Source organism: Lepidochelys kempii, chromosome 9 (assembly GCF_965140265.1).
Source record: "Lepidochelys kempii isolate rLepKem1 chromosome 9, rLepKem1.hap2, whole genome shotgun sequence".
In the NCBI taxonomy this organism is placed as follows: Eukaryota; Metazoa; Chordata; order Testudines; family Cheloniidae; genus Lepidochelys; species Lepidochelys kempii.
The window spans coordinates 35,101,117-35,126,279 of record NC_133264.1 but is presented as its reverse complement, the minus strand read 5'-3'; the positions used below and the strand labels follow the sequence as shown (position 1 = coordinate 35,126,279).

At 41.7% G+C, this 25,163-nt stretch overlaps 1 protein-coding gene across 1 annotated transcript in view; it reads right to left on the bottom strand.

Moving 5' to 3' along the window:
* The window catches only part of IRS1 (insulin receptor substrate 1), an 86,288-nt gene extending 63,093 nt beyond the window's left edge, over positions 1–23,195 (bottom strand). The window contains exon 1 of the mRNA XM_073359899.1: positions 18,561–23,195. Within this exon, the coding sequence (XP_073216000.1) occupies positions 18,586–22,164 (3,579 nt within the window). The 5' untranslated portion in view covers positions 22,165–23,195 and the 3' untranslated portion in view covers positions 18,561–18,585. The remainder of the gene's footprint in view (positions 1–18,560) is intronic.
* Positions 23,196–25,163: the final 1,968 nt, after the last annotated feature.

Genomic DNA, 25,163 nt, shown 5'->3' with positions numbered 1-25,163 from the left:
TGCTTTTCTTATTTCTGATTTCCATACCATCACTAATAATAAACTGCCAGATGGCAAATGAAAGGAAGTGTGTGCTGTGTGACCTTCACTTGCTGAGGCAGAATGAACTTGGAGGAATCCTGTCAGAGACAGAGAGACACACACACACCCCACCCTCCCACTGCCAAAATATCTGATGCTGCCAGAGTAACTTAAGGTAGAAGAAAACTATCCACAGCATGACCTGGTAAATTCAATTTAGCGTCTTTTATCCTACTATAAAGACAACGTGTATAACCTAAACTAGTAAATCAAGTTAATTTAATTTTCACAATCTCCTCCTTTAGAGACAGTTCCTTCAAAATACACAAGATCTGTGTGTCCCTCTCCTAGTCTCTTGAGACACCCATGAAATTCCTTTAAAATAATGGTTAAAGACTTCAGTTATTACTCTCACTTCCTCAGATCAAAAGAAACACTCATTGTTTGGATGAGCCATTAGTGTCATTTCAGTTGATAAGAAAATTGCTAGTTAAAAAAATAAAGCAGTCTGAACTTTAACAGGGGAACAATTTTTTCCAACAAAAAGTAAGTTATGCAGAAGGATTAGCTAACACAAAAATGCAAATAACTTTTCTTAACATACACAATGGAAAAAGAGAACTTGAAATCAGAAAAAAAATCAAAACTATAGATTCGTAGTGGTTCCCAGCGCATCTTGATTTCCCCACTCAAGCCACCACTGGAGTTCCTGAACATTTGCAGAGTGAAGCTGTCTTTTAAAGGTAACTTCTGGAATTTGGCCACAGTTTCTTCTACACTAAAAATTTACTCCTTGTTCTTCCATTTACAGACCACTAGTGTAATTTGCCTTGAGCATTTACACCACTAGATGAGGGTCAATATTCCATAGAAAGTAATCTTAGTACAAAAACAGGTCTGACGTTTATCTATCACCAACTGACATCTCATCTATCGCTATCTTGCCAAGCAGAAAGAAACATGTCTGAGGGATGAAGAGATTGGTAAATTGTAGGCTTCTTCATAAACAATCTGGCCTAGACTAATCAACTTTGAGATTTTTCCATAGTCACTCTAAGTCTGACTCAGAAGTGGGGATTAGTAGTATGGGTGCTCTTATTTTTGACCTCAACTCTTAGGTATCTATATTTGGAGATGTAGAAGACAGTGTCTAGTCCATTAGATTTGTGCTATTTTATATGTGAAAAGGATTTTACAAGCAAAACGTCAGATTTCAAGGATTCTCCCAAATGTGAGGTCTGTTCTACACTAGAAAACTTACACCACTACAATACACCCTCACTATAACAAACCCATTGGGATCCAAGCCATTTGATAGTTATAACGAAAAAGCCCAATCACAGTGGTGGGGCTGGAGATGGGATCCAAGGACCAGATTCATTGTAGCCAAAGATTCGTCATTATGAAGGGTGGTATAGCAAGGGTTTACTGTATAACTGTGGTGGTTAGGCTTTCTAAAACCACCCCACAACAACATAAGTACTAGTGGGGATGCAGTTATAACAGTATAAAGAGGCCTTATACCAGTGTAGCTTATTTTGCTTTCTAGAGCAGAATAAGATCAAGTCTATACTGAATATTTTGCCACTAAGCGCTCTTTTGCCAGTATAAGCCGCATTTACGTAACGATGGTTTGCTAGTATAGCTATACTAACAAACCTTTCCTAGTGTAGGGAGAACTTAAGCTATACTGGTATAAGCACTTTGTACCAGTATAACCGTGCTCTCACTTGCGGGGGGGAAGTTGGGGGAGAAGACAGGTGGCAGGTTGCTATTTAACGACACCAGTACAGTAAAAGTGGCAAGGTTTCCTAGTGTACACAAGCCCTTAGTAAAGCAAGGAGTTACAAACTACTGGTGGGAGAGCTCAGGGTGAGCATAAGGGAAATCAGCTCTTCAGAAGTACTCACAGACTGAGGAAACACAGTGCAGATTAGAGTTGTGGCCCTAACGATCTGTCTACAAGTGAATCAAGATTACCTCTGGCAAAAAGTAAACTCTCCTAGAAACTGAACAGTCGGCTTGATGCAGGAGCCTCTCTGGCGTTGGCAAGAAGTGGCACCCAGATCAGAAGAAGAAAGTAATAGGTAAGTGGTAGAAAATGTTCCACCTGAACTCAAAGACGGCATGGTATAAGATGTTCCTTCTTTTAAAAAAAAAAGTGGTACTTAAATGTTCAGTAAGATACTGACTCAGAAAAACAAACCCATTCAGGACAGCACTTAAATATGTGCTTAAATATAGGAATTACTCAGTGAAGTTCTACAGCCTATCTAGACAATCATAATAATAATCCCTTCTGGCCTTAAAATCTCTGACATACCACCCTGAAATGAGATAAATATGCTTAAAATATTTTCCCGAACCAGGATCAGAGACAGTCAGTCACACAAACTTAAGCTAAATGATAAAAGTTACTACCATCTGTAGATTTAAAATAAGAGATCTGTAGACCTGGAAATAGACTCCAGAGCATGAACTCTACTACTAATGAGCTTGAAAAGCTTGGGGAGCAGGGAGGGAAAGTCAATGAATCACCAAAAAGAAAAAAAATCTGACTGAAAAGCTATTCAAAACAAAATTATGAGTTCAACCCAAAAGCTGGTTTAACAGTGTTTTAACAGTTATTGCTAAACAATAAGTGTTCAGCAATACTACTAACAAACATCTTTTGCTCTTGATTTTTTAAACGTAAATACAAATGCTAAGGTATGACCTGAATCGGTAAAGGCAATTAACATCCCAAGATCTATCTGCTAGTACTATAGAATAAAAAGCTGATGTGTTACTATGTGCTGATGGGTAGCAAGCACAGAAGTAAACAAACTTGCATCAAAACAAAGCAAATATCCTGTCAATCTTCAAGAGAAGAGTTTTCTGAAAATATGAAATACCCAAGGCTATGCGATAAATTTAACACTGAATCAGATCATTTTGTAACATTAATAATATAGTTGCAATTAAATTCAACTGGGACTTAATATTAATTCAAACAGAATGCTTTAGTAATGGCTTATTGAAAACAAATGATGGAAAACTGTAAGTTTAAGGGGCCAGATCCTGGGTGCTGAAAGTTGTCCTAGCTCCACTGACTTCAGTTGGGCTATGATGAGTCACACAAGTTCAACATCTGGCCCGAGATGAGCAATTTTTGTTTTATAGCACTAAGTGTCCTATACAGAGAGAAAATTGTTTATGGATCTTTCCAAAGAAATATTTTCTCAGAAAGGGTAAAATTTAAGGACCACTGGCATTTCTGATTGTGTAACTGCAGTACAGTTTTCTTCTTTAACCATTCTTTACACATTAATGCCTTTCACTACTCTATTTCCTAAAATATTATCTCAAATACTCCAATTATTTCTACTTTTAATGTTTAACCTAATGTTATGTTTAATCTAAACCATTAATAACATTTGCATCCACTGAAAATAGAAGCTCCTAGGCCCCAAATTCCTCTCTGCTAACTCCCTGCTTCGATTCCTCTTAACCTGGCTTCTGTCCTTTCTTCTCCTGACAAACGGCTCTCACACAGTGGTTTCTAACTACCTCTGCCTGGGCAAGTCACGGGAACTCTTCTCTATTCTCACCTTTCAGTTTGCCAGCAGCCCTCAATACTGTGGATCACTCCTCCTGTACACCATCCTCCCTTGGCTTTCACAGTCCTGACCAGCCTTGGTTCCTCTATTTTCCCTTCCAACCATTTTTGGAACTTCTTATAGTGGAACCTTCTCATTCTCATCTCCTTTTGCCACTTAGTTTCCATAGAGCTATGTCCTTGACCTGTACCTTTTCACTTTCTTACCTTAGCCCTAGATGACTGCATCGAGGTCACATGGATTCCACCATCATCTGTCTGCCTATGATTCCCAAATCTAGCCTGCTCCCTTCCACTCAACCCATCTTGTACAGGGGGATCAGACATATCTGAGATGGGCCATGGCCATCTCAAGCTAAACAGAGCCAGAAGACAGAGTTTCATATTTTTCCTTTTAAACCTCATCCTCCTCTGGAACTGACAAACTAACAGAGAAAAGGACACTTATTCCAGAATAAGTGTGTCCATTCAGGGAGTTATATCTGTATGGCTATAGCAATATAACTATTCATATAAATTTCTCCACGTAGACAAACCCTTAGTTCTGAGGGATTTTTCCTAATACAATAGATCAACTGAAATCCATTTATTGATGTACCCTAGTTTGTAGGGCCCTTAAACACTTAAATTTCTGATCACCAACCAATTAAGTGAGATTGAGTAGCTCAATGTTTATTGTTGTGTCCTTGATAATACAAAACTCTATCCAAAAATCTTGCTTATGCAAAACAGGCTTTGAAGGCACAACAACATGCTTCATGATTTTCAAGCCCTGAAGCTAAAGGCAGCAAACAACCATTCATTCTTCCATCTTGAAACACGTTCCTAACTTAGCTCAAAGGCCTGAAAAACAACATGCCCTAGCTACTTGTCTGCACACCTTCTGAAAGGCTTTTCCCTTGTAACAACTTGCTAGATGATCAAGTTGCATGTTGAAAAATATTTAAGGTGTTTGGGGGTTCTTGGGTTTGTATGGCTTTAAAAAAAAAAGCAACAAAAAAACAAAAAACAGAACGATTAAATTGCTTGAAATTCTAATCAAAATGAAATATTAAGAATAACTCCAACAGCAATGTTAACCCATTTAAGATTGAAATATTTAATCATTTACATGTCTGTAAGTCACAACTTAGTACTGCATATGCTGATTACAGAGGGCGTGTTCTTAACTTTTGTTCATTAAATTGGGGTGTCGGGGGAGCACCTGTAAGAGGAGGACAGAAGGGTTGGCGTGTATTTTCATCTCTTTCTTCCTCCTCAGTTTTCATTTAATATAAAATTAACAAATTATTAATTGCCCATTACTTATCTACAAACCTAAACAATGAAAGTTAAAAATACTATTTTTCATAAATATTGACAAATGTTGGAACAAACAGAAACTTTAAAATGTTGCTTGCTAACAGCACAGTTTTTTGTATATTTCAATTTGCTTTTCTGTTAAGTTTGAATATTGTTGTGAAGTTAGGAAAAAGACCCACAAATTTATTAAAAAGAAAGTAAGCCTACTCAAAATAACTTTGCAGTTATGGAGCAAGGCTGCGTAAGACACACAACTACTAGAGGTGATAAAATGTGCTTACTGTTTTTGAGGTTCTTGAACTGTAATAACTGAAGTGATAAAATTTCTCTTTAGTTGTTAGGAGTCTAGGGGATTTTTAATCTCATCCCCCCCTCAATATGTGCTTTTAAAAGTTGGGAAGTGTCCCCTTACCCATATTTAAAATTTTGTATTGCTCTGATGTATACATATGCTAGCATTAAATACACACATCCTATTACTTCTAACAAGAAAATCAGATATTCATCAGCTCAGTTTAATTAATAGTTGTAGAATAATAACTCAGCCTTGTTAATTATCCACATCATGAAACAATAAATTGAGCATTCGATAAAATATGTAATAGAGCACAGAGGAATACAAGGGAAAGAATTCAACTCTGCCCGCACTTTGTAAAGGAAAAGGGAACAAAATCACAAAGAAAAAGTTTATTTATATATCAGAGACAGAAGATGAAATTGTCATTTCAACAAAGCAGTGCCTAAGCGAAATGAAAATCAAGATTAGAGAATGAAAGTACAAGCGAGTTGTGCCTTCACCAGATGGTTCCATTTCAGAGTCTGCATCTATGTCTTCACTACAAAAAAAGAGGTGTATTTCTACATCGTTAGCTATCTCTGCGCAAAAATCTTAGTGGAGACAAGGTTCAGGCAGCGAACCCACTCTCCATCTCAAAGAAAACAAAAAAAAACACACTGTAAGATTTGCTTTCTTCTAATGACACAAGCTGAAGAACACGTCTATGCCATTCAACTACTGAAGCAGCTGGGCCAATCACTCTTGGCTACTGCCATAAATTCTGACCACAGTATGAAAGGAAACCCTCAGAGTTAAATTCCAAAACTAAAAACAAATACAAGATGAAACAATCAATATAAGCTAACCTAAGATAGGGTGCTCTGCACAGGTGGAAGCTAAAACAGAAAGAGGTTCAGATAAGAAAATACTTCATTTTTCCATAAAATGTCACCCTATCAGTCCAAAGGACATTGCAGTGAAGTAGCAAACAATTAATCCATACTTTAGAGATGAGACACACACACACACATGGGAAGGGGAGAATTAAGACAGTACCAAATCATTACAACCTGGCTTTCATTTTTTTTTTTCCAGAAACCTGTAATATTCTAGAGACACTGCAGCCTATAAAATATTAACGTGAAAGCCTGCACTGAAAGATAAAATCACAGACAGAGGCATAAATGGACTGGGAGGATGGCCTCTATGTCAGTGGATGGTTTAGCTGTCCCAGATATATTGTGCTTATCTTGGAGCAGGGTGAGTTGAATGAAAAAAGAGTTGATGAAGTATTTCTGCATACCTGAACCAGTAACTTCCAGGACCCACTAATTGGGAATCACCTTTGACTAGACATGAATTATTTTTCTTGGCCTCCCTCCGACTGTGAGGCTCTACACGTGTGCCTCCTGACCTTCAAGCAGCCCCTTAAAACCTGAAGGGGCTCCCTGTGGCTGATTTCCTGTTGTCTAGGGATGAAAGGAACTAAAATCAGTTGAAGATTATTCTCTCATTGGGAAGGTTTTGATCCCTTTTGCCAGGAGATTTGAACCCATTCCCATTGAATGGGCTTCCCTTAAATCAGGCTCTGGTTTGAGTCATTTAAATAAACAGAATTGATAAGGCTCTTCTCCATAGAATAGCCTCTTTTAAAGGAAAGGCAACTATAGAGGCTATAAGATTGGTCTGTTGTATTTGTCTGTTTTAGCCATAAGACTCTCCTCACTGACAAAAATGAGGCCAAGTATTATTCTGAATGTAGCATCAGAGATGAACAAAAGAGTATACTCCATAAAACAGAGCATTGCAGATGGGTCAGAGCCCTCATTCTTCGCCTCTGAAGATCATTTAAAATTCTGTAGACACCTACCCACAGCACAAGAGGCATGAGTGGAATAAACTGAAGCTTGAACCAAACAAACACTCAGATCTCTTCAGGAATGCCTCAACTTTTCTATTGAGAAGGCTTTTTGGTTCTTCCTCCCTTCTACCAGGATGTTTGTCTTTTCTGCAATTCCTGAGATGCCACCATCCACCCTTGAATACTTCATGAATGTCTCTAAGTTCAATAGCTTGTGAAGGAACGTGGGAACCTCTTTAAAAAAAAAAAAAAAAAAAAAAAAAAAAAAAAAACCACAACCAATGATTCTGTGAAAGAAGGCCAGAAGAAACCATTATAAGCATCTTATCTGACCTTCTATATAACAGTCCGTGCTGTGCTCTGTGTGGTAAAGCCGTGGTTTGCTTTTTTTTTTTTATAAACAAAATTATTTTTAAAATGTACAGTTAGAAAAATATTTTTAAACACAAAACAAATTGAAATTTAAATAGAATATCTTAATTTTATACAATGTGGATAAAAACCCATTTTTAAATAAAAATCAGATTTCTTTTTAAAAATAAAAATGTTGAAAAAATCAATTTTAAATTGACAATCTATGTTCAAGCCTAACCTTATAATTTGTTAAAACCATTAAATAAAATATGTTCAAGCAGTATGCGTTTGCTATCAATATTATAAACAAAGTCAGAGCACTGAACTGGCTGAAGTCACTTGCTACACATCTGGATCCAAACTCCTACACCAGCTTTAGGCTACCAGGTGCAGAGACTATTTTCTTTATTTCACTTTATTCAGCAAGTTCAATTCAATCACCAGTTCATTCAAATATCTGAGAAACTGATTGAGAGCTAAAAAAGCAGGAAAGCTTGTTTTCTGCTTCCAAGCTATGAATAAAAATAAGGAGTGAGAGGATGAGATCTACTAGTACTAAAATCTTGAAGGACATGATAACCAGAAACAATCAATTCCATTCATTAATTACAGACAATACTTACTTCAAGAAATCAGTTTTAAAATACAAATGTGTTTTGATCAACTTACTGTTTATAAATTCATCCAGTACATCTGAGACAAGGTAGGTGAGAAATAGTATCATTTATTGGACCAGCTTCTTTTGGTTAGAGAGAGCTTTTGAGCCACACAGAGCTTCTGCTTCCATTCAGAGACACTGGATTTATGGCTTAATACAACTACCTATAACCCACTAATGCCCTCTTTTTGCCCTATGACTTCTGAGATGCCTTGAATGATCCCATGCAATGTGTGCTAACTACTTACCCTAAAGCAATCTGTTCTGCCTTGCATTTTGGTGTGACACTAGAAGTCCCTTTTCCAGACCTAAGGAAGAAAACTCGGTCACCAGGGTGGATAAAACTCAATGATTTAAAAAATAAAATAAAAAAATAAAATCTGATTTCTTTATTTAAATTGGATTTTTTTGATAAAATGCTTTTTGGGATTTATCTGTCTCAAACTATCTAAAGATCGTTTTAATTAAGATACATTATAGCTCAAAAATATCTCATCATAGAATAGGGATAATAAATTCTAATTCTATAGTATGAGACCATATATTCATGTAATGTTTAAGAAAAGTTTTGTAAATGAGTTCCAATAATTCATGAATTAGGGACCCAAATTTTATGGGGTTCCAGGGGCTTCTGCATAGATTGTTTAGGTTAATCTTTCTATCTACTCAATGGGACTCAGGGCTCAGTCTAGAAGATACCCTCAGAGATGCTTAGTTTTGCAGTTCTCAAACTGTGGATTTGTCTCTCCAGAAGTAACATGCTTGTTAACAGCAAAAATGTTTTCAAATAAGTAAATAAATAGAAGTAAGAAATAACAGACCTCAACTCTATTGTCCCTCTGCAAATTTGTGTACACAGAGCCAATCCCTTACCTCTCCCTAAAAGTGCAAAGTTTCAAAAAGATCAATGAACAGAAGATTGTTGGGGGCGGAATAGATCTGGACAAGGAGAAGAAGTCTGGAGATAAATGTGAGAAGGGAGGGACAGGCAGTAGAAACAAAAGTGAAATTGTTTGAGCAGCATATTCCAGAAGTCTTGAGGTCTTTCTGAATGTAGCTTTCACTGATTTGAGATCTACCATACCATTCTCTCACTAGAAGGGAAAACCTATAATGGCAGCAGGCCATAAGAGAGACCCAGTTTGGGAATAAGAACTAGTCAAGAAACAGATGTTTGCTGATGATGTTTTAAAGAAAGTCACACCAGTGAACTGGTGGAAGTCACTTAAGCACTTTGATTCAGACACTGTTGATGTGATCTCACTTTTAACAGCAATAGCTTCTTCTGCCAGTGTAGAAAGAATATTTTCTTCCTTTGGACTAATTCATTCCAAGTTGAGAAATCGTTTGGGACCTGAAAAAGCAGGAAAGCTCGTTCTTTTCCCAATTATGAACAAAACAGGAAAATGAAGGTGAAGATGACGGAGTTAGCTGTAGAAGCCAATATTTTAAGTTTCTCATGTTGACCTGGCGGATACAGTCAATTTAATTTGGGTTGGTTTTTTTAAATATTTTATTTAATTATTTTAGTTAAACAATTTTAACAAAAACAAACCTGATTTTAAAAAACTGGAATGTTTAACTAAATTCAAAAACTCATGCGCTTGTTTTGTTAAAATATTATATGTTTGCTGTTGAAGAAAAAAAATCACGAATACATAACGTTGTTTTAGTTAAATAAAAATTTAAATCAGTCTGTCTGGTGATGTTCTCCTCTTAATACAGCCTGGCAAGAAAATCCTCCAAATATTAATGATTAACTTGTTGAATTGGAGATGGTTCACCTCCCAAAGACTTCATAAATATCTTCTTCAATTACCTTTGGTAAATGAAATAACCAATCATTCATTTTCTGATATAGCTGTAAAACTAATCTGAAAAGTTTTCAAAATAAATCACTTTAAAAATGTAGTGTGTACCTTCTAAAAATGAAACCTACATCTAGCTCAGTTGTAAAGAATATGTACTAAGGTTATAATAACCAACAATAATGCACTTTTATATAGAAATCCATGATTAAAATCGAGTCTTCCTGACTAGTGATTTAAATCAAATCCACCCTGTCTGTTGCTAAGAAAGCTTGTGTCTCTCACCAACAGAAGTTGGTCCAATAAAAGATATTACGGTACCTCACACACCTTGTCTCTCTCAATATCCTGGGACCGACATGGTTAAACCACCCTGCATCTAGTGCATTTAACACTGTTTACTAGTCAAATAAGGCTAGTTAAAAATGCTATTTTAGTGCATTTTTAATAGAGAGCTAAAATTTCCATCCAAATGCAGCTTGACACAAATCGACAGTAAAAACTTATTGTAGTAAGAAATGCATCATTCACCATTTCTAACATAATAAAAAAGTCAGTCACAAATCTGAATACATAATTTTAAAGCTATATAACTGCTTAGATGCGTACAGATACAGAGTATCCCCCTAGTGAGCAAGTAGTACCAAAACTGGTGCAGAGGTAAATGCTTAGTTGCAAATCAATACGTTTTAATGGTTACCAACCAAAGAGAAATCAACCGCCCTTCTGTAAAATGACTGAAATACAAAAGCAAAACTAATTATTTAAATCAAGGTTCGCTACTTGCTGATTTAAACAAAACAAAAAAAAAAAAAACAGTAATCAATTCATCCTGATTCTTCCACAGTACAAAAATCATCATTTTCACATGTTCTCTAGAGCTTGACTTGAGAATTATTACTGATGAGTCACTTATTGCACCCCTCTGAAACAAACAAAACCTAGGCAAGCATTAGGAATACTTACCACAACCACTTAGACACTCCCCTATCAGATTTCATTTCTAAAGGGGAAGAGAGGCAGGAGAGAGGAAGAGTACATGCAAAAATCTTTCTCCAAGTGACACCAACTGTCATTAAGGACACAATCCAACTTCCACTGACTTCAATGGAAAGACTCCAAGAGACTTCAGAGCAAGTCAGATAGGCCCTAGCAGAACTACAAAAGATCAAGAACCTTCCCCCTCTTCTTCAGTAAAAAAAACACAGGGCAGAGGGCTATTTCATTCCTTGAAGAGAGAAGGTTGTGGAGGTTAAGTTTGCATTGAAACAGACTGTGGATCTTCAAAAAATGTTCAACAACAACATGTAGGACTCCTTTTTATTATTGACTAAAAAAGGAAACTCTCCAAAAACGCATGCCATAGATGCTAAAACTGCTGATCTGGAAAGCTGCTTCTGGACATGTCTCTTACAGAGCTAGAAACAAAATAAGTGTCAGTAGACTTAAAAAAAAAAATCCTAAATTAATAAGAGTATATCTGATGACACTGGTGTCTCTCTCAATTCCCTTCCCCATTCCTGTGGGAGGATGAATTGTTAGAACTTCTAATTCCTGTCTCATTTTTTGGTTCATTTTTTCCTCCCATTGCTGCAAGAAGCAGTTGAGTTAAACAGAGCAGCTCTCTTGTTGAGTATGTGTGATCAGGCTTCGAACTGGAGTCCAAGAAGATGTCTGAGGTTGAGAGGTGGCTACCTTCCCCCCACCCCCACCTTCTTTTCTTGAAATTCACTGCTTCAAAGAAACCTTTGGTGATGCTGATTGCAGATTTCAGAATTCCTATGACTTAGAAACATCCACCCACATAGCAGTTGAAAAAATAAATAAATCTAGATAAAAGCAAACAAGACATAAATCAAATTGGGGGTGTGGTCTTAAGAACTCACAGATTGTATCTTTCTAGCTTTTAACACATGCGCAGGCAGTCATCATAAATAAATGTCTACAATACTTCTGCGAATGTGAGGTGTTTCCATTCTTGTATTAAGCAGATCAGTTTTTGCATGCACAGATTATGTACCTAATTTCTGAATGAGGGATATTACCTCACCCCCTTGCCTTTCTAATATCCTGGGACCGACACAGCTACAACTAGACTGCATACAACAGAATTTTAAAGGCAGCTGACAGAATATATATAGGCAAACCTATTATGCACTACTAGCAAGAAGATTTAATCAACATTACAATTCAAATACTAAAACATTAGGTTTTTAGTGAGAATCTCATATTATGATTAACAGTTCCATACACACACTTTTCACTGTCCTCCCAACCCCATAGTGAATTATTGTGAAGAACACAGCACTTTCCAATGACTCAAGTTTAAATCTCTAATGACAGTCTTCAGAGAATGTGACCTAGATATATCAAGCATGATCAGAGAGAATACATATCAAGTCATCTTTTAGTTAAGAGTGTCAGGCTTATTTAAATCTCCTTTATCTAGTCACACCTCTGTTTTTGTTCAGTTTCCCATCATATTTAAATAGATCAGAAGAGGTATTACACAAGACCCTCCTCTTCACCACTGCTATTTTGTAACATTCAAACTGCTGTAATTGTTTATCATCAAAATCATCAATTTACCAAAACAAGGAACAATTAAAAAGAGAATTAATGCTATTCAGTTTAGTGAACATGTACACTTTCAGACTATATTTCAGAGACCAAGTTTCAGTTTTCAGCATTCTGACAACCTGGAATTGTAACCATAGTTATTTGTATTTCAACTCTTGCCATAAAATGTAAGAGAAGATTTATTGTAATAGTAAGTCACAACCATTTTGCAATTTGAGTTTTTCTTTTTATGAGCTACCCTTTAAATTAAATAGTTTAAAGGGGATTTAATTATAAATGCAGGCTATGAATAATTAAATTAGCATGTATCTAGATTTTTCATCTAGCAGGTTTATCACAGTAGTCCCAGTAGTAACACAGTGTAAAGAAAAAAAGCTAAAATGAAAAACTGGAAGAAGAAAAAAAGTGCAATTTAAAAATCAGTGTGACTATTATTCCTTTTTTACTAAGAGGATGTTTACATGACAACAAGATCCTTGTTGCTCAAGGAGTTATTCATTCATGCTTATTCTGTACTTAAAGTCCAATGTTAACAAACAGGGTTCTGTGTATTATATAATCACAGCATTCAAGTGCAATGACAAAGAGCACAGGACAAAAGAGCAAGTGGAAAAATCCTACTCCCCTCACTCAGGACAATAGGATGCATAACAATGTGAATGGGATTCTGTGATAAGTAGGAAGCAGGTACTCTAAGAAAGCCTATTTTCCAAAGTAAGCTATCCTAAGTAATGAAGGAGGGGGAAAGAAAAATATAAATGAATGAATTTATCAAAGTGTAATGACTTTTACTGTGAACATTTTTCAAAATTATCCATGGCATCTAAATCTTACAGACCGGCAGCTTTTCTATTTCGAGTTCCACCTTCCTTGATTTTCAAATCAAAGATCTAGATGAAACTTGGTACCCAAAATCTAAGTCCAAAAGCTAATTAGATTTGAAAACAAAAAAAAAAAAAAAAAAAAAAATTTCACCTGAATGTCATGAAAAACAGAAATTTGAATTTAAGACTGTTCTCTTGAGACTTTATTTTTAAAAAGTTTCTACAATCAATACTAAATTAATTTAGTCTGGTTTGAAACGTAAAAAAATAATTCCCTTCCTTTACACAGGCGTGCATGCGTGCACACGCACACACACAGAGTCACAGTAACTTTAAATCCAGATCTGAATATCCTTTTGATAATTAGCCTCAGTGATTGTAATCAAATTTTTGCAAAACCATTATAAACTGTATGTTCCTAATTGAAATTTTCAAGTTCAGCTGTTCACCAGGCTGCATCCTGTAAGTTATACAAGTAAAAGAATACACTGAAGATCTTGGTCAGATTACATTCCAACTCCACAGGTGTTGATCACATATGTTCTTTAGGGTTCTACATCCCAGCTGTTAAATGTTTAAAACCAACCCAGAACACACATGTTCTTTTTACAATCACCAGCTAAAAAGGAGTGTCATCCTTAACTTTGAATTTCTTGTTTGTTTTTCTAATTTAAACATGATCCTAAATGTTATTTTAATACTGACTGAATACAAAACCTACGTGTCACGGGATGCTATTTTATTGCCTACTTGGTGTCTTATTACACAGTCCCAATTTATAGGACTCTATTAACCAGAGAGAAAAATCTTGAAAGCAATTTTCCTAAAACTGCCATGTAAGTCAGAAGTCCAGGCTAACTGTTTAATGTATCTACAGTAATTACATTAAAGGAATAGGTCTGCAGTTTGAATTATGAATAAAGTATTTAAAGAGTGCAGAATATACTAATAATTTAACACACTGCAAGCACACAGTGACACAGTCTAGGTTTTAGCAGATAATTAGTTGAGGACAAAAACAATATGTACATACAGTATGAAACACCCTATTTAGTCTATAATAATACTGCTGTAGCATGTATAACTTTCATATCTTGCTGATGTTCAAGTTACTGCTGCTGCAGAGCTAGAGGCTTCTGAATGTTTTGTCTTTTGAAGTGCTTCAGTTTTTTTAATTGCATGTAGATAAATGTGTCACATTTTAAAAGTAATTTCTTAAGTCCACAAAGTTTTTTAAATTATAAAGTAAACTTAGAAGAAAGCTATAAAGCTATTTTAACTGCAAGTTAGAGAAAAAGAGGTATTTGAAAATTTTTCTTAGTATATTACACGAGAATTTCAAGATGGCGTCATACTTCAAATATTTTGTGACTCTGTATTCAGATCTACTATCAATTGCTCATCTTCGTAATGTTGCCAACTGTGAGAGCCTCCTATATACCATACCAGAAGCACTGGAAGAAGTAGATGCCTCAGCTAATTCTGCACTGAGAAATCCCAGGAGAAACCAAGTGAAACTTACAAGAATCTTGTCAGTTTCACTATACCAGAGTTTACAGCTACCAGAAAAGGCAGGACACAGAAAAGAGAAAATCTAAGAGTGGTACATACACAAATAGATTACTGCTCCTTTCCAAGAGCACAATAGATTACTGTTCATTATCAAGAGCACAGAGAGAAAGCAAGAACTCTCTTTTCCCATAACGCAGGAAGAGAAGAGGAAAGGGTGGGGGGAGGAGGAGGGAAGGAATGTAGTTGTCTGGCATGGGGTCTTAAAAATTGCATGTCAGCTCACCAAGGTTGCTAGTAAGTGCAATCACAGAACTACAGGCTCCTTCTCTAGAAAGGAGGGGGGAAAGGGGGGGGGGAGGAGTATCCGAAGCACTAGAAGTTCTTTCTGAGGAAGGATGGATTAGAGCAGCTGGAACCACTGTAAAGGAACTCAAGGAACAGGGTGGAATTTAAACTGCTGATCCTTTAACAGGCCGGGAGAGGAGCAAGAAGCAGAGGACCCTGGTGTTCAGAAACAATTAAAGAGTTTGAGGCCCCCTGTAAATTCAGGAAAGCAGCAGGGTTTGGGACAGCAGCAGCAAAGAGGTATGGGGACAAGAATATGGATGGGGGTAAGAAGGACAGAGAAACAGAACAGATTTGGAAACAAGTGATTTGTTCAGGGGGAAATCTATTAGAGGGGGCAGAACTGATTTTTTGATGGAGACACAGAATGGAAGATGTTTCAATATCGTTAAATGTGCATAACATGCATGGCTTGGGGGGAGGGAGGGAGAGCGATTGTGGTAAGGTGGCACACATTTATTCTGCTAACGAGAAGCTGGAAAGTCCTGATCTGACAAGCTGAGACAACAAAATATTTTGGTCTAGATAAATAAAATCTGCCCAAGTAGTTTAAATCTTTTGGGGATGAAAGCTGTCCTATGAAAAAAAAAATATATATATACATATATAATGCAATCATGTATATAACTTTTTGCCAATTTTGGGGCTTAACGATATCATAATGCATATGAACCAGGGAGCCAAATAAAGGTTGCATAAACTTGTCTCTGTCCTTCTCTGCTCCTACTCATCTCTATCCCTTGCCCTGCCTCCTTCCCCCTTCTTCCTCCCTGAGCCACACCCAGCTCATATCTCCTCCAGTCTAGCCCCAACCTCTTCTCATCCATCTGATCTTCTCTCAGATTCTGATCATGTTGCTTCCTCCTTCTCAGCGCTGGGGCACCAGCAAAGGGAGCAATGAAAGCTCAGGAGAGAGTGTCTCCCTGCCCTCAATTCTTTTTTAGTGCCAGACTGGTGCAGTCCCAGCAGCCAGAAGGAGGAATTTCAGGGAAAGTCGAGCTCAGCTCCAGGATGGAGCATGCTCCCTTGACTCTGTGGAAATGGTGCATGGACAACCAGATCACCCACAGAATCTGTGTGGGAATGAAGTATGCGCCATGCAGATGGAATCTGCAGAGAAGTCATTTAGCTGTCAGCCTCTACAACTTCGTGTTTAGTAAACAGATTTTTTAGAAACCTACAACACAGCCAATGTTGAGCAGATTTTTTCAGGAAAGGCAAAAGGCACACACCCCTTGACACTACAGCAATACCCTTGCCAAATTTTAAATCCTGCCCGAAGGCAGGACTAGTCTAGCATATGCTGATAAGATAAAATAAGACTGCCTTAATAACACATTGTTCAAATAAGTGATAATTACAAATGTTAAAGTAACAAATATGGGAAAGGGTGTATTGTTTTTGTTCCAGGTATTTGCGATTCACACTTCTACACTAGGCTCACCAGTTCAGGTAAAAGGAAAATCCTACATTTGATTGTTAAATTTTTTAATAAATCCACTCCCACTGGTGCTAGTACTTTACACTAAGCAAAGAAGCAATAAAAATATTCACTGAATAAGTGTGCTATTACAGTTTCATACTATTTGACTGTATTTGTCCAACTATGTTGTTGTAAAGGTTCACCATTCAATGTACAGTGATTGTTAGGAGTTAAATACATGAAAAACTGCAGAGATCAGGAAGAGTGTTAAAATTTAGACTGGAGTTGTCTATTCATAATAGAGACCTTGGAGCAAAACTTAGTTGTATAAAATATCAATATTGTACAGGAATACATACTTAGAGAAGAAAATGTTTTATTAAAAAATCAACACTTTGTATTCAGGTTTCAGAGTAACAGCCGTGTTAGTCTGTATTTGCAAAAAGAAAAGGAGTACTTGTGGCACCTTAGAGACTAACCAATTTATTTGAGCATAAGCTTTTGTGAGCTTAGCTACAGCTCACGAAAGCTTATGCTCAAATAAATTGGTTAGTCTAAAGGTGCCACAAGTACTCCTTTTCACTTTGTATTCAGTTTCTATTTGGCAGATCCATCACATTGGTTGCAAAAATATTCTTTGTCCTATGCACACCTTGTAATGCCAATCTTAATACAACAGGCTGACAAATTTTGACTAGATTATTTTTAATTTGTTCATTTTTAAACATTTTAAGCTTATAATCAGAGTCCATTTACACCATTTGCTTCTTCTGCAGTTTGCAGATACTTATAAAATTGTGCTTTGCTAAATTATATTTAGTATCAATATCAAACACAAATGCCTATACACACACAGAGTCTATCAGAGTTCCTTTAAAGCACTTTGCAAACATTACCTAATTAATCCTCACAGCAACCCTGTGAGGTAGATACACACATTTTACACATGGGGAAAAATGAGTTAGAAAGGTTAATTAGCTTGCACATGGATACAGGAATCATAACTGACCACACTAAATTTAGAACTTAGGAGCTTCTGAATCCCATACCCACCCCCATGTTCAACACAGACCACACCCCTTTTTTTTAGATCCCCTCCCCCACACCCTCTACCTCCACTTACTGGGTCTTTTAAAATATGTATTCCTGAAGATTAAAAGGAGTCAGGTAAAAGTGACACTAAAAAGCATTTAATCTCAGCAACAATATTCGAGCAGATTTCACAGAGTGAACCACCTCACCATAACTTTTCACAAAACATGAGACCCCGTTCCCCCTTACTTGGAGAATATTACAGTGTGTCAAGTCTGAAAAGCATCCACGATTCAAGGAGGCACTGTCAAATGCTAATTTTGCTTCTGGAAGCAATAGCATATTTAAAACCAAAATGAACCAAAACATTCATTTAACACTTCTGAGTTAAGACTTGATGTGGCTGCAATATTTTCCAAAACACTTCCCACATAGAAAAAATATTTTCAGTTCAAAGAACATACCATCTAGTTTACAAAAGTCACCACACCAATCTAATTACAGAAACTTCCTCTAGAAGGAATAAGCTTCAAAGGATTAATCACCGTTCCAGACTTTATCCAACCTATTTTTGCTATCTGTTAACTAGGGACCATGCTTAGGTCTATTTAGGTCTATTCTTTCCCACAAAAATTTAGTTATGCAATATTTGAAACTACAGCTATCAAAAGATTAACTCAATGAGTGAACCTGGATCTTCTTCCCACGCCTCAACAAATACTCCACACACTTAAAGGGCTCTATTTGAGAGTAGGACGTGAACGTGCAAAGGAACAAGAGAAAAACAACGTTCCAATAAAACAAGAGAACAGTACAGACCGCACCTTAAGCTACCCCTTTAGAACACAGTTCAGTGGTCTGAACAACCTCCAACTAGGTGCCTGATTTTTGCTAGCCCTTTGGGCTCAGTTTTAAGGGGGCGTTTCTGCTCCTTTAATCGCCTCCCCCCCCCCCCATTCACTCACCTTCTCTCTGGCTCCCGCCCAGCTATTAGACATCCTCCCGCCTCTGGAAGCTGATGCTGGCATATGCACTCAAATCGTCGCTAGAGTGGCTACTCCCACAAGGCTGATTAGGGGCTTTGGCCGGCGGCTGCCTGCCCCCCAACACAGAGGTGCCCTCCTGGGGGTGTTGGCGACGCTGATTAAAATCCTTCACTAAGTCCAGGTCGATGTAGTTGAGTCCGTTCTCAAAGCCACCCCCGGCCCCGAGGGGCTGCTGCTCCCTCCTGGCGGCCGCCCCCAGCTCCCCCGCGGCAGGCCGGAGCCAGACGTTCTCGAAGGACGCCGAGCTGTGGCGTTTCACCTCCTCGGCGCCCCCCGCCCCGTAGAGCAAGGGCGCGTTGAGGCCGCCGCTGCCCGCCGTGCCGCGGGCGGTGCTGGGGGTGGAGGAGAAGGTCTCGGAGCTGTGCCGCCGGCGGCCCCCCTGCGGGTCGGCGCGGATCACCTTGGCGCTCTGGTTGCGGCCGGGGCTGAGGCTGACGCGGGTGAAGGCGCTGTTCACCCCCGGGCCTCCTATCAGGGAGGAGGAGCGCGGTGGCGCCGCTGCCAGCTCGGCCGGCGGCGGCGGCGGCTGCGCCTGGGCGGAGGCAGGGGCGGCGGGGGGGTTCTCCGGAGCGGCGCGGCCCGTCCGCATGTCGGCGTAGTTGAGCAAGAGGGCGGGGGGCGGGGGGTCGCCGCAGCCCGGGCAGGGCCCCCCGACACCGCCCCCCTGTTCCATAGTCACATAGTCCCGGCTGCTGAGGGCAGCAGCTCCTCGGCCGGGCCGGGCCGCAGCTGCCGCCCGTACGGCCGCGAAGCCGGCTTGGCAGGCAGCCCGCGGCGGGCCCAGCTCCATGTTCATGTACTCGGAGACTTCGTCCCCTCGGGGCCGCGCGGCCGACGGGAAAGCCGGCTTGTCACTGGCCACGAACTCAATGTTCACGTACTCGCCGGGGCTCTTGGGCTCCGGCGGCAGCAGCAGCAGCGGGGGCTGCTCCCGCGCCCGCGGCAGGGTGCTGGCCTTGGGGCCGTCCAGAGACAAGCGGGTGGGTCTGGTCAGGCGGCTCCTGCTCTGCGCGGCCGCCTGATGGGTAGGCTGCGGCTGCGGCGGGGGCTGCGCCTGGTAGAGACCGCCGGCGCCCTCTTGGCCCCCGCCTCCCCCGAGGCTGTCGCTGCTGGTGGAAGAGGACGAGTCCTCCGCGGCGTAGAGCAAGCGGCCGGAGCTGAGGGAGATGCGCAGCTGGGGGCCGCTCTCCTCGGCTGCCCTGCGCTGCACGTGTTTGAAGGAGCGCGGCAGGGAGAAGTAGGAGTAGATGGGCTTGTGTGGGGGCTGGGCCGGGCCCTGCGCCGAGCCCTCCTCCGCGCCCGGCGGCCCCGAACTGGCGAAGTAGCAGTCCGGGGGGGTGCTGGTGGCGGAGCCGCTGGCTGGGGACATGTTGATGTAGTCACTGCTGCTGCAGGGGAGCTTCCCTTCGCTGCTGTCCACCGAGAGCTTTGGGTGGTGGCCAGCCCCGTTCGTCCATATTTTGCCGTAGCCGGTGGGACCACCGTCAGGTGAACAGCTGCCACTAGGGGACATCATCATGTACCCATTGGAGTCCACCATGGCTTGGGCGTGGCGACCTCCCCGGCCAGGGTTGATGATCTGCTGTGGGGCTGACACGCTCTTGGGGCTCATGGGCATATAGTCGCCGCCTTTGGGAGCGCCACCACTGCTGGGCACAGGGGCCACCCCAGGTGACATCGGCATGTAGCCATCATCAGTGTGTGGGGTGGGGTTGGTCCGGTGGTGGCTGCCCTCCAGATGGTGCATCTCCAAATGCTCCTCAGGATAGGAATGAGTGGGCACAAAGGCAGAGTGCCGGTAGGAGGGCAGCCGGTTGCCACCACAAGGGTAGGAAGGCAGCATTTCCGTGTATTCCTCAATGGAGGCCACCGAAGACTGTGAGGGTGTCTTCTGGTGGGAGATGGTGGGGGAGGTGCCTGCAGAGTGAGTCCGCTTCCTGAAGCCCTTCTCCAGGTCAGTTACCTCCTCTCCACCACTCCGGGGGCAGCATGGGGTGCCAGGATAGCGGCACTGCTGATGCTGTGGGTGGCAACTGCGAGGGATGAAGTGGCCATTGGGAGCCGCCAAGCTGCAGGATGAGGCAGCCTTGCCCCCCATACAGATGTAGTTGTTGAGCTCCTCATCACCCCGTGCTGGCGGTGTGTGACCCAGAGAGTCTGGAGTTACACTGCGAAAAGAGCTGCGGAAATCGCAGGGGCTGGAGCCATATTCGTCAGAGGAGATGAAACCACCATCACTGGGGGAGCCTGATACAGAAGCGCTGGACCTGCGTGGGAAGAGGCAGTCTGAGGTGGAGCCATGGCCACTGGTGCTGCTGGATGACAGGCTTACTGGGCTGGTGGCTGAGGGGGAACAGCGTGAAGAAGGCATTGGGATGGAGCGACTGTGGTTGAGTGGAGGGTGAAGCCTGGAGTTGCCACGATGCCGATGTGAATGGGTCCGGTTGGCACTGGGACTTACTGGGCTACCATCCACAGAGGCAGGCCTGGACATAGTTCCTTCCCCATCACTAGAAGCTCTGACTCGGAAAGAGCTGGGTTTGCCCCCTGTTCCTCCTCCACCACCCCCAGCAGGGGAGGTAGCAGTCACGCTCTCAGTCCTGGACCTGCGACTGAGCCCCACCTGGCTGGGTGGGGGGTTGTTGACATGGTGTCTGCTGCGGAGGGGCACAGAGATGGGATTGGAGCAGTTGGAGGAGGACTGGCTCTTGCTGCGGGGCCGGAATTCCTCACTCATGGCCCGCATGGCCTCCAGGATGGTCTCATGCATGTTCTGTGCCACCACCGAATCATCCACCTGCATCCAGAACTCACCAGGCCCAGTCACCGCAGAGCGCCCCACCTCAATGAAAAAGAAGTTCTCTGAATGGCCACAGCGGCGGATGTTGAGCAGCTGCAGTACCACAGCAGCTGCATCTGAGTTCAGCTTCACAAAGCTGATGGTTTTGTTGGTCAGGCACAGGCGGTAGATGCCGATCAGGTTCTTTGTCTGGCCCAGACCTTTAGGTTTCAGGATCACTTGCCAAACCTCCTTGAAAGCTGGGCCAGGGACCACCTCGCCATAGCTATCGTCACCTGCCTCCCCCAGTCCTGCACTGCCACCCCCAAAAGAGACATCACTGTGGTGGTGGTGGTGGTGGCGGTGATGATGGAGGTGGTGGTGGCCCTTGGCCCGATTGTGCAACTGCAGCAAGGCTTGGTACCAGCTCTCCTGCTCAAGCTCACTGTCAGCTGCAATGGCAAAGTGCTCATCCTTGGTATAGAGGGCCACTAGGTGCTTGTTCTTGGAGTCTGCCCGTTTATTGATGTTGAAGCAGCTCTCCAGTGGGATGGAACGCTTGGGGGCTCCTGACTTATGTCTCCATTTCTTCTCATTCTCATAGTACTCCAGCCGGGCAGGTCCTGACTCGCTGGCTGCCCTCAGCACGAAGAAGCGTTTATGCATGCTTTTGGGTTTGCGCAAGTAACCCACCTTCCTGACATCTGAGAAGAAGCCCTCGTTATTATCCGTGGGGCTAGCCATGGTGGAAGGAGAGGTGGTGGTGCTTTTATGGCAGCTATCAGCCCACAGGCCCCCAAAACTGCCAAGCAATGCAGGAAAAAACACCTCTTAAAATACAATTCATGCAACAACAATCACAATAAAAAAGCAAACTAGCTCGGAATCCCCTCTCCAAAACGGGATGGGGGGAGGGGATACTGGCAGGGTGAGAGCAGCTGTTCAGTGGCAGAGGCAGCTTCCAGCACCACAGCAGCCTTTATATTGCTGTTTATGCCCAAATCACCCTTAGGAGGGTCAATATATCCTTAAAAAGTCCAGTCCCAGTCAGTCCAGATGAAAGTCTAGTTCTCCCAGCAGCCGCCGCCGGGGAGGAGAAGAAACGCATCTTTCAGTCGTATGGATCGGATTCCTCTGTAGAGAGGAGCAGGAGGGGGTCCCCCTTGCTTCGCTCCAAAACACCCCTCCCCTTCACAACTTCGCCTCAGCGAGCGCAATCTCAATCGCTGTAGCAGATCAAAGATCCTCTGGGTAGCGGTTTGTTTTGCAAAGTCCGGGGCTTACACCCCAAAACACACGCCTCTTCTCCCCCCCTAAAACACAGCCCAGCCCAAAAATCAGCGCTGTGGCCGCTGCTGCTTATGCGTGCGGAGGCTGGCGACCCCATTCAGTCCCATCTCGTTAGGAAGAGAAAGTGCCATTTCAACACAAAATGCAACCAGGCAGCAGCAGGAGGGGAAGCAGCCCAAGTGGGGAAGGAACATCCTCTCTTCCTCCTCCTCCTCATTCCAGTCGGGAAAGGCGCCGAGGCCAGCAGCAAAGCCCCCTCCTGTGCCCCAGGCTGAAGGCGGGTCTGGGGCTGCCTGGCTGACTTCTCCTCCTCCGGCTGCTCCTCGGAGTTTCCGAGCGCCCCAAACCCAAACAAGCGGCGGTGTCTGTGTTTATGAGTCCGGCCCCCTCCAGCCGCCGCCGAGACTCAGTCTCACTCCAAGGAGAGAAACACGTGACGGCGCCAGTGCGTGGACCATCCCAGCAGCGGCCGAGGGAGGCTCCAACCTAGCCTGGTGCCGCGGCATTCCAATCCGCCCCCTCCTCCCCGCCCGCCTCTCCTTTCATTCAGCGCCGCTGCGGCTGCAATTACCTTCGGGCCCTGAGCCGCTCTGCGCCCTGGGGGGCTGCCTTCCTATTGGCAGCGCGGCCTGTCCCTCAACCCCGCCACGGGGGGAGGTGCCCAGGCTAGGTTGAGGAGTGGAGCGTAGTAAAAAGGCGTAGACGCCATTCACTGGCGTGTTATTTATAAACTGGGGGCTTGCGAGTGAATCTCTGCAGTGTGGCAACTTTGATCGAGGCGCTGTTGCTGCGTTGTAACCACGAGGCTCCCTCCTCCCCCCACCTACCACATACAAGCTGCGTCTAAACTCCAGTGTTGCCTGATCTGCAATATAGACATAAGGGTGCTGAAAATCATCTCCCCCCCGCGCCCGCATCTATCTCCGCTCTCCACCATATTAGTGCAATTGAGGCTTCCCTTTCAAAGAGAGTAAAAAGATCGAAAGAAATTAATGCAGCCGCTGAATTCAAAACAGAAACGTTCCCCAACCCCCTCCCACCCAAACAAATAAAATCCATCCGTAAACCGTTCATGAATGTCTATGGAATTGGAGATTTCTGTAACATAATACAGAGTGACTCTCCTGTGCCGAAGTAAGATTGCTGTCCTCTGGGCGGCTCAGAACACTGAGCTAAGACTATCCCCTTGAGCAACATTTTAAAATAAATAACGCAACCTTATGTTGCATAATGTTTTCCACATAAATTGGATCCCAAAGTTCTGTACCGTTCAAATAATATAAGCCCAAAGAAGACCAATAATAGCAAAAGGGTATGAGAAATTAAAAGAAGAGACACGTTTGGAGCTGGGAATTGAAAATAGGATATGCGTACAGGATGCATAGTTTTGAGACCGATTTTGACTGTACCAGTGACAACAGAAAATTTTTGTGTGATTTTCATTTGTGGGGATGTTTATAGTTCAAACTGGGCAGTGACTTATTTTGTTATTTTTGTTTCCTATTAGCATGGAGCCACAAATCACAGATTTTACCTATTGTCTATGCAGTTGGGCCCTGAATAAAGACTTTCATTGATGAGTGGAGATTTATAATAGCTGGAAATCCAAATCTATGCTATCATTATCTTTTACAGCAGAATTATGTGGTAGAGATTCCCTGGAGAATTTCTCCAATGTGGGGTCAAGCCGTTGAATATATTTCCCGAAATCATTATATGCTAAATTAAACTGAATATTCAACATGATTTGCCGTTTACAGTACTGAAATGTGCTGCATGCGTAACTTTTATTTCACTGTTAGGGTGAAAGAGGATACCAGAAGTGTTGCAATCAAATTCTAAAAAAATTAATTACTCAATGCTGCCATCTCCAGGACAGTTCATTAAAACATCCTTGAACATCTTTTCTCTTTTCCACTCCAAATATAGAGTGCATATACATATAAGTTCCAGATTGGTTTGGGTTTTTGTAATGGTCTCTATACATTTATTGGAACATGAATTAATCTACATATTCTGTACAGTTTAATAGTTCTTTAATATGCGTGTTGCTGGCAATATATTTAGTGAACAGTCTGTTATTGATATAATACTTTTAGTTTGATAATTTATGTGAGACAATGCAATAACAACATTCATAACTACTTTCAATATTGAATTAGAATACATAATTTTAATTTTATTTGCATTTATGTGGGGCCAAACATGGAATAACTAGTGCAAAATCATTAGGTAATGTTCATCTATTGCAAGGAATATTATCAAATGATCATTAGTTGTAAAATGATTTTAAATCATGAGTAATCTAAACAAAAAATGAAATGTTCTCATTGAAATATTTGCAGCAAAATTTGGAGAGCTTAGAGATGACAAGAGGCATCATTGCAGCCTTAATGTCTTTTCCTCTTAGAATTAATAATCTAGATAAAATGCCAGTTACATGACTATTATAT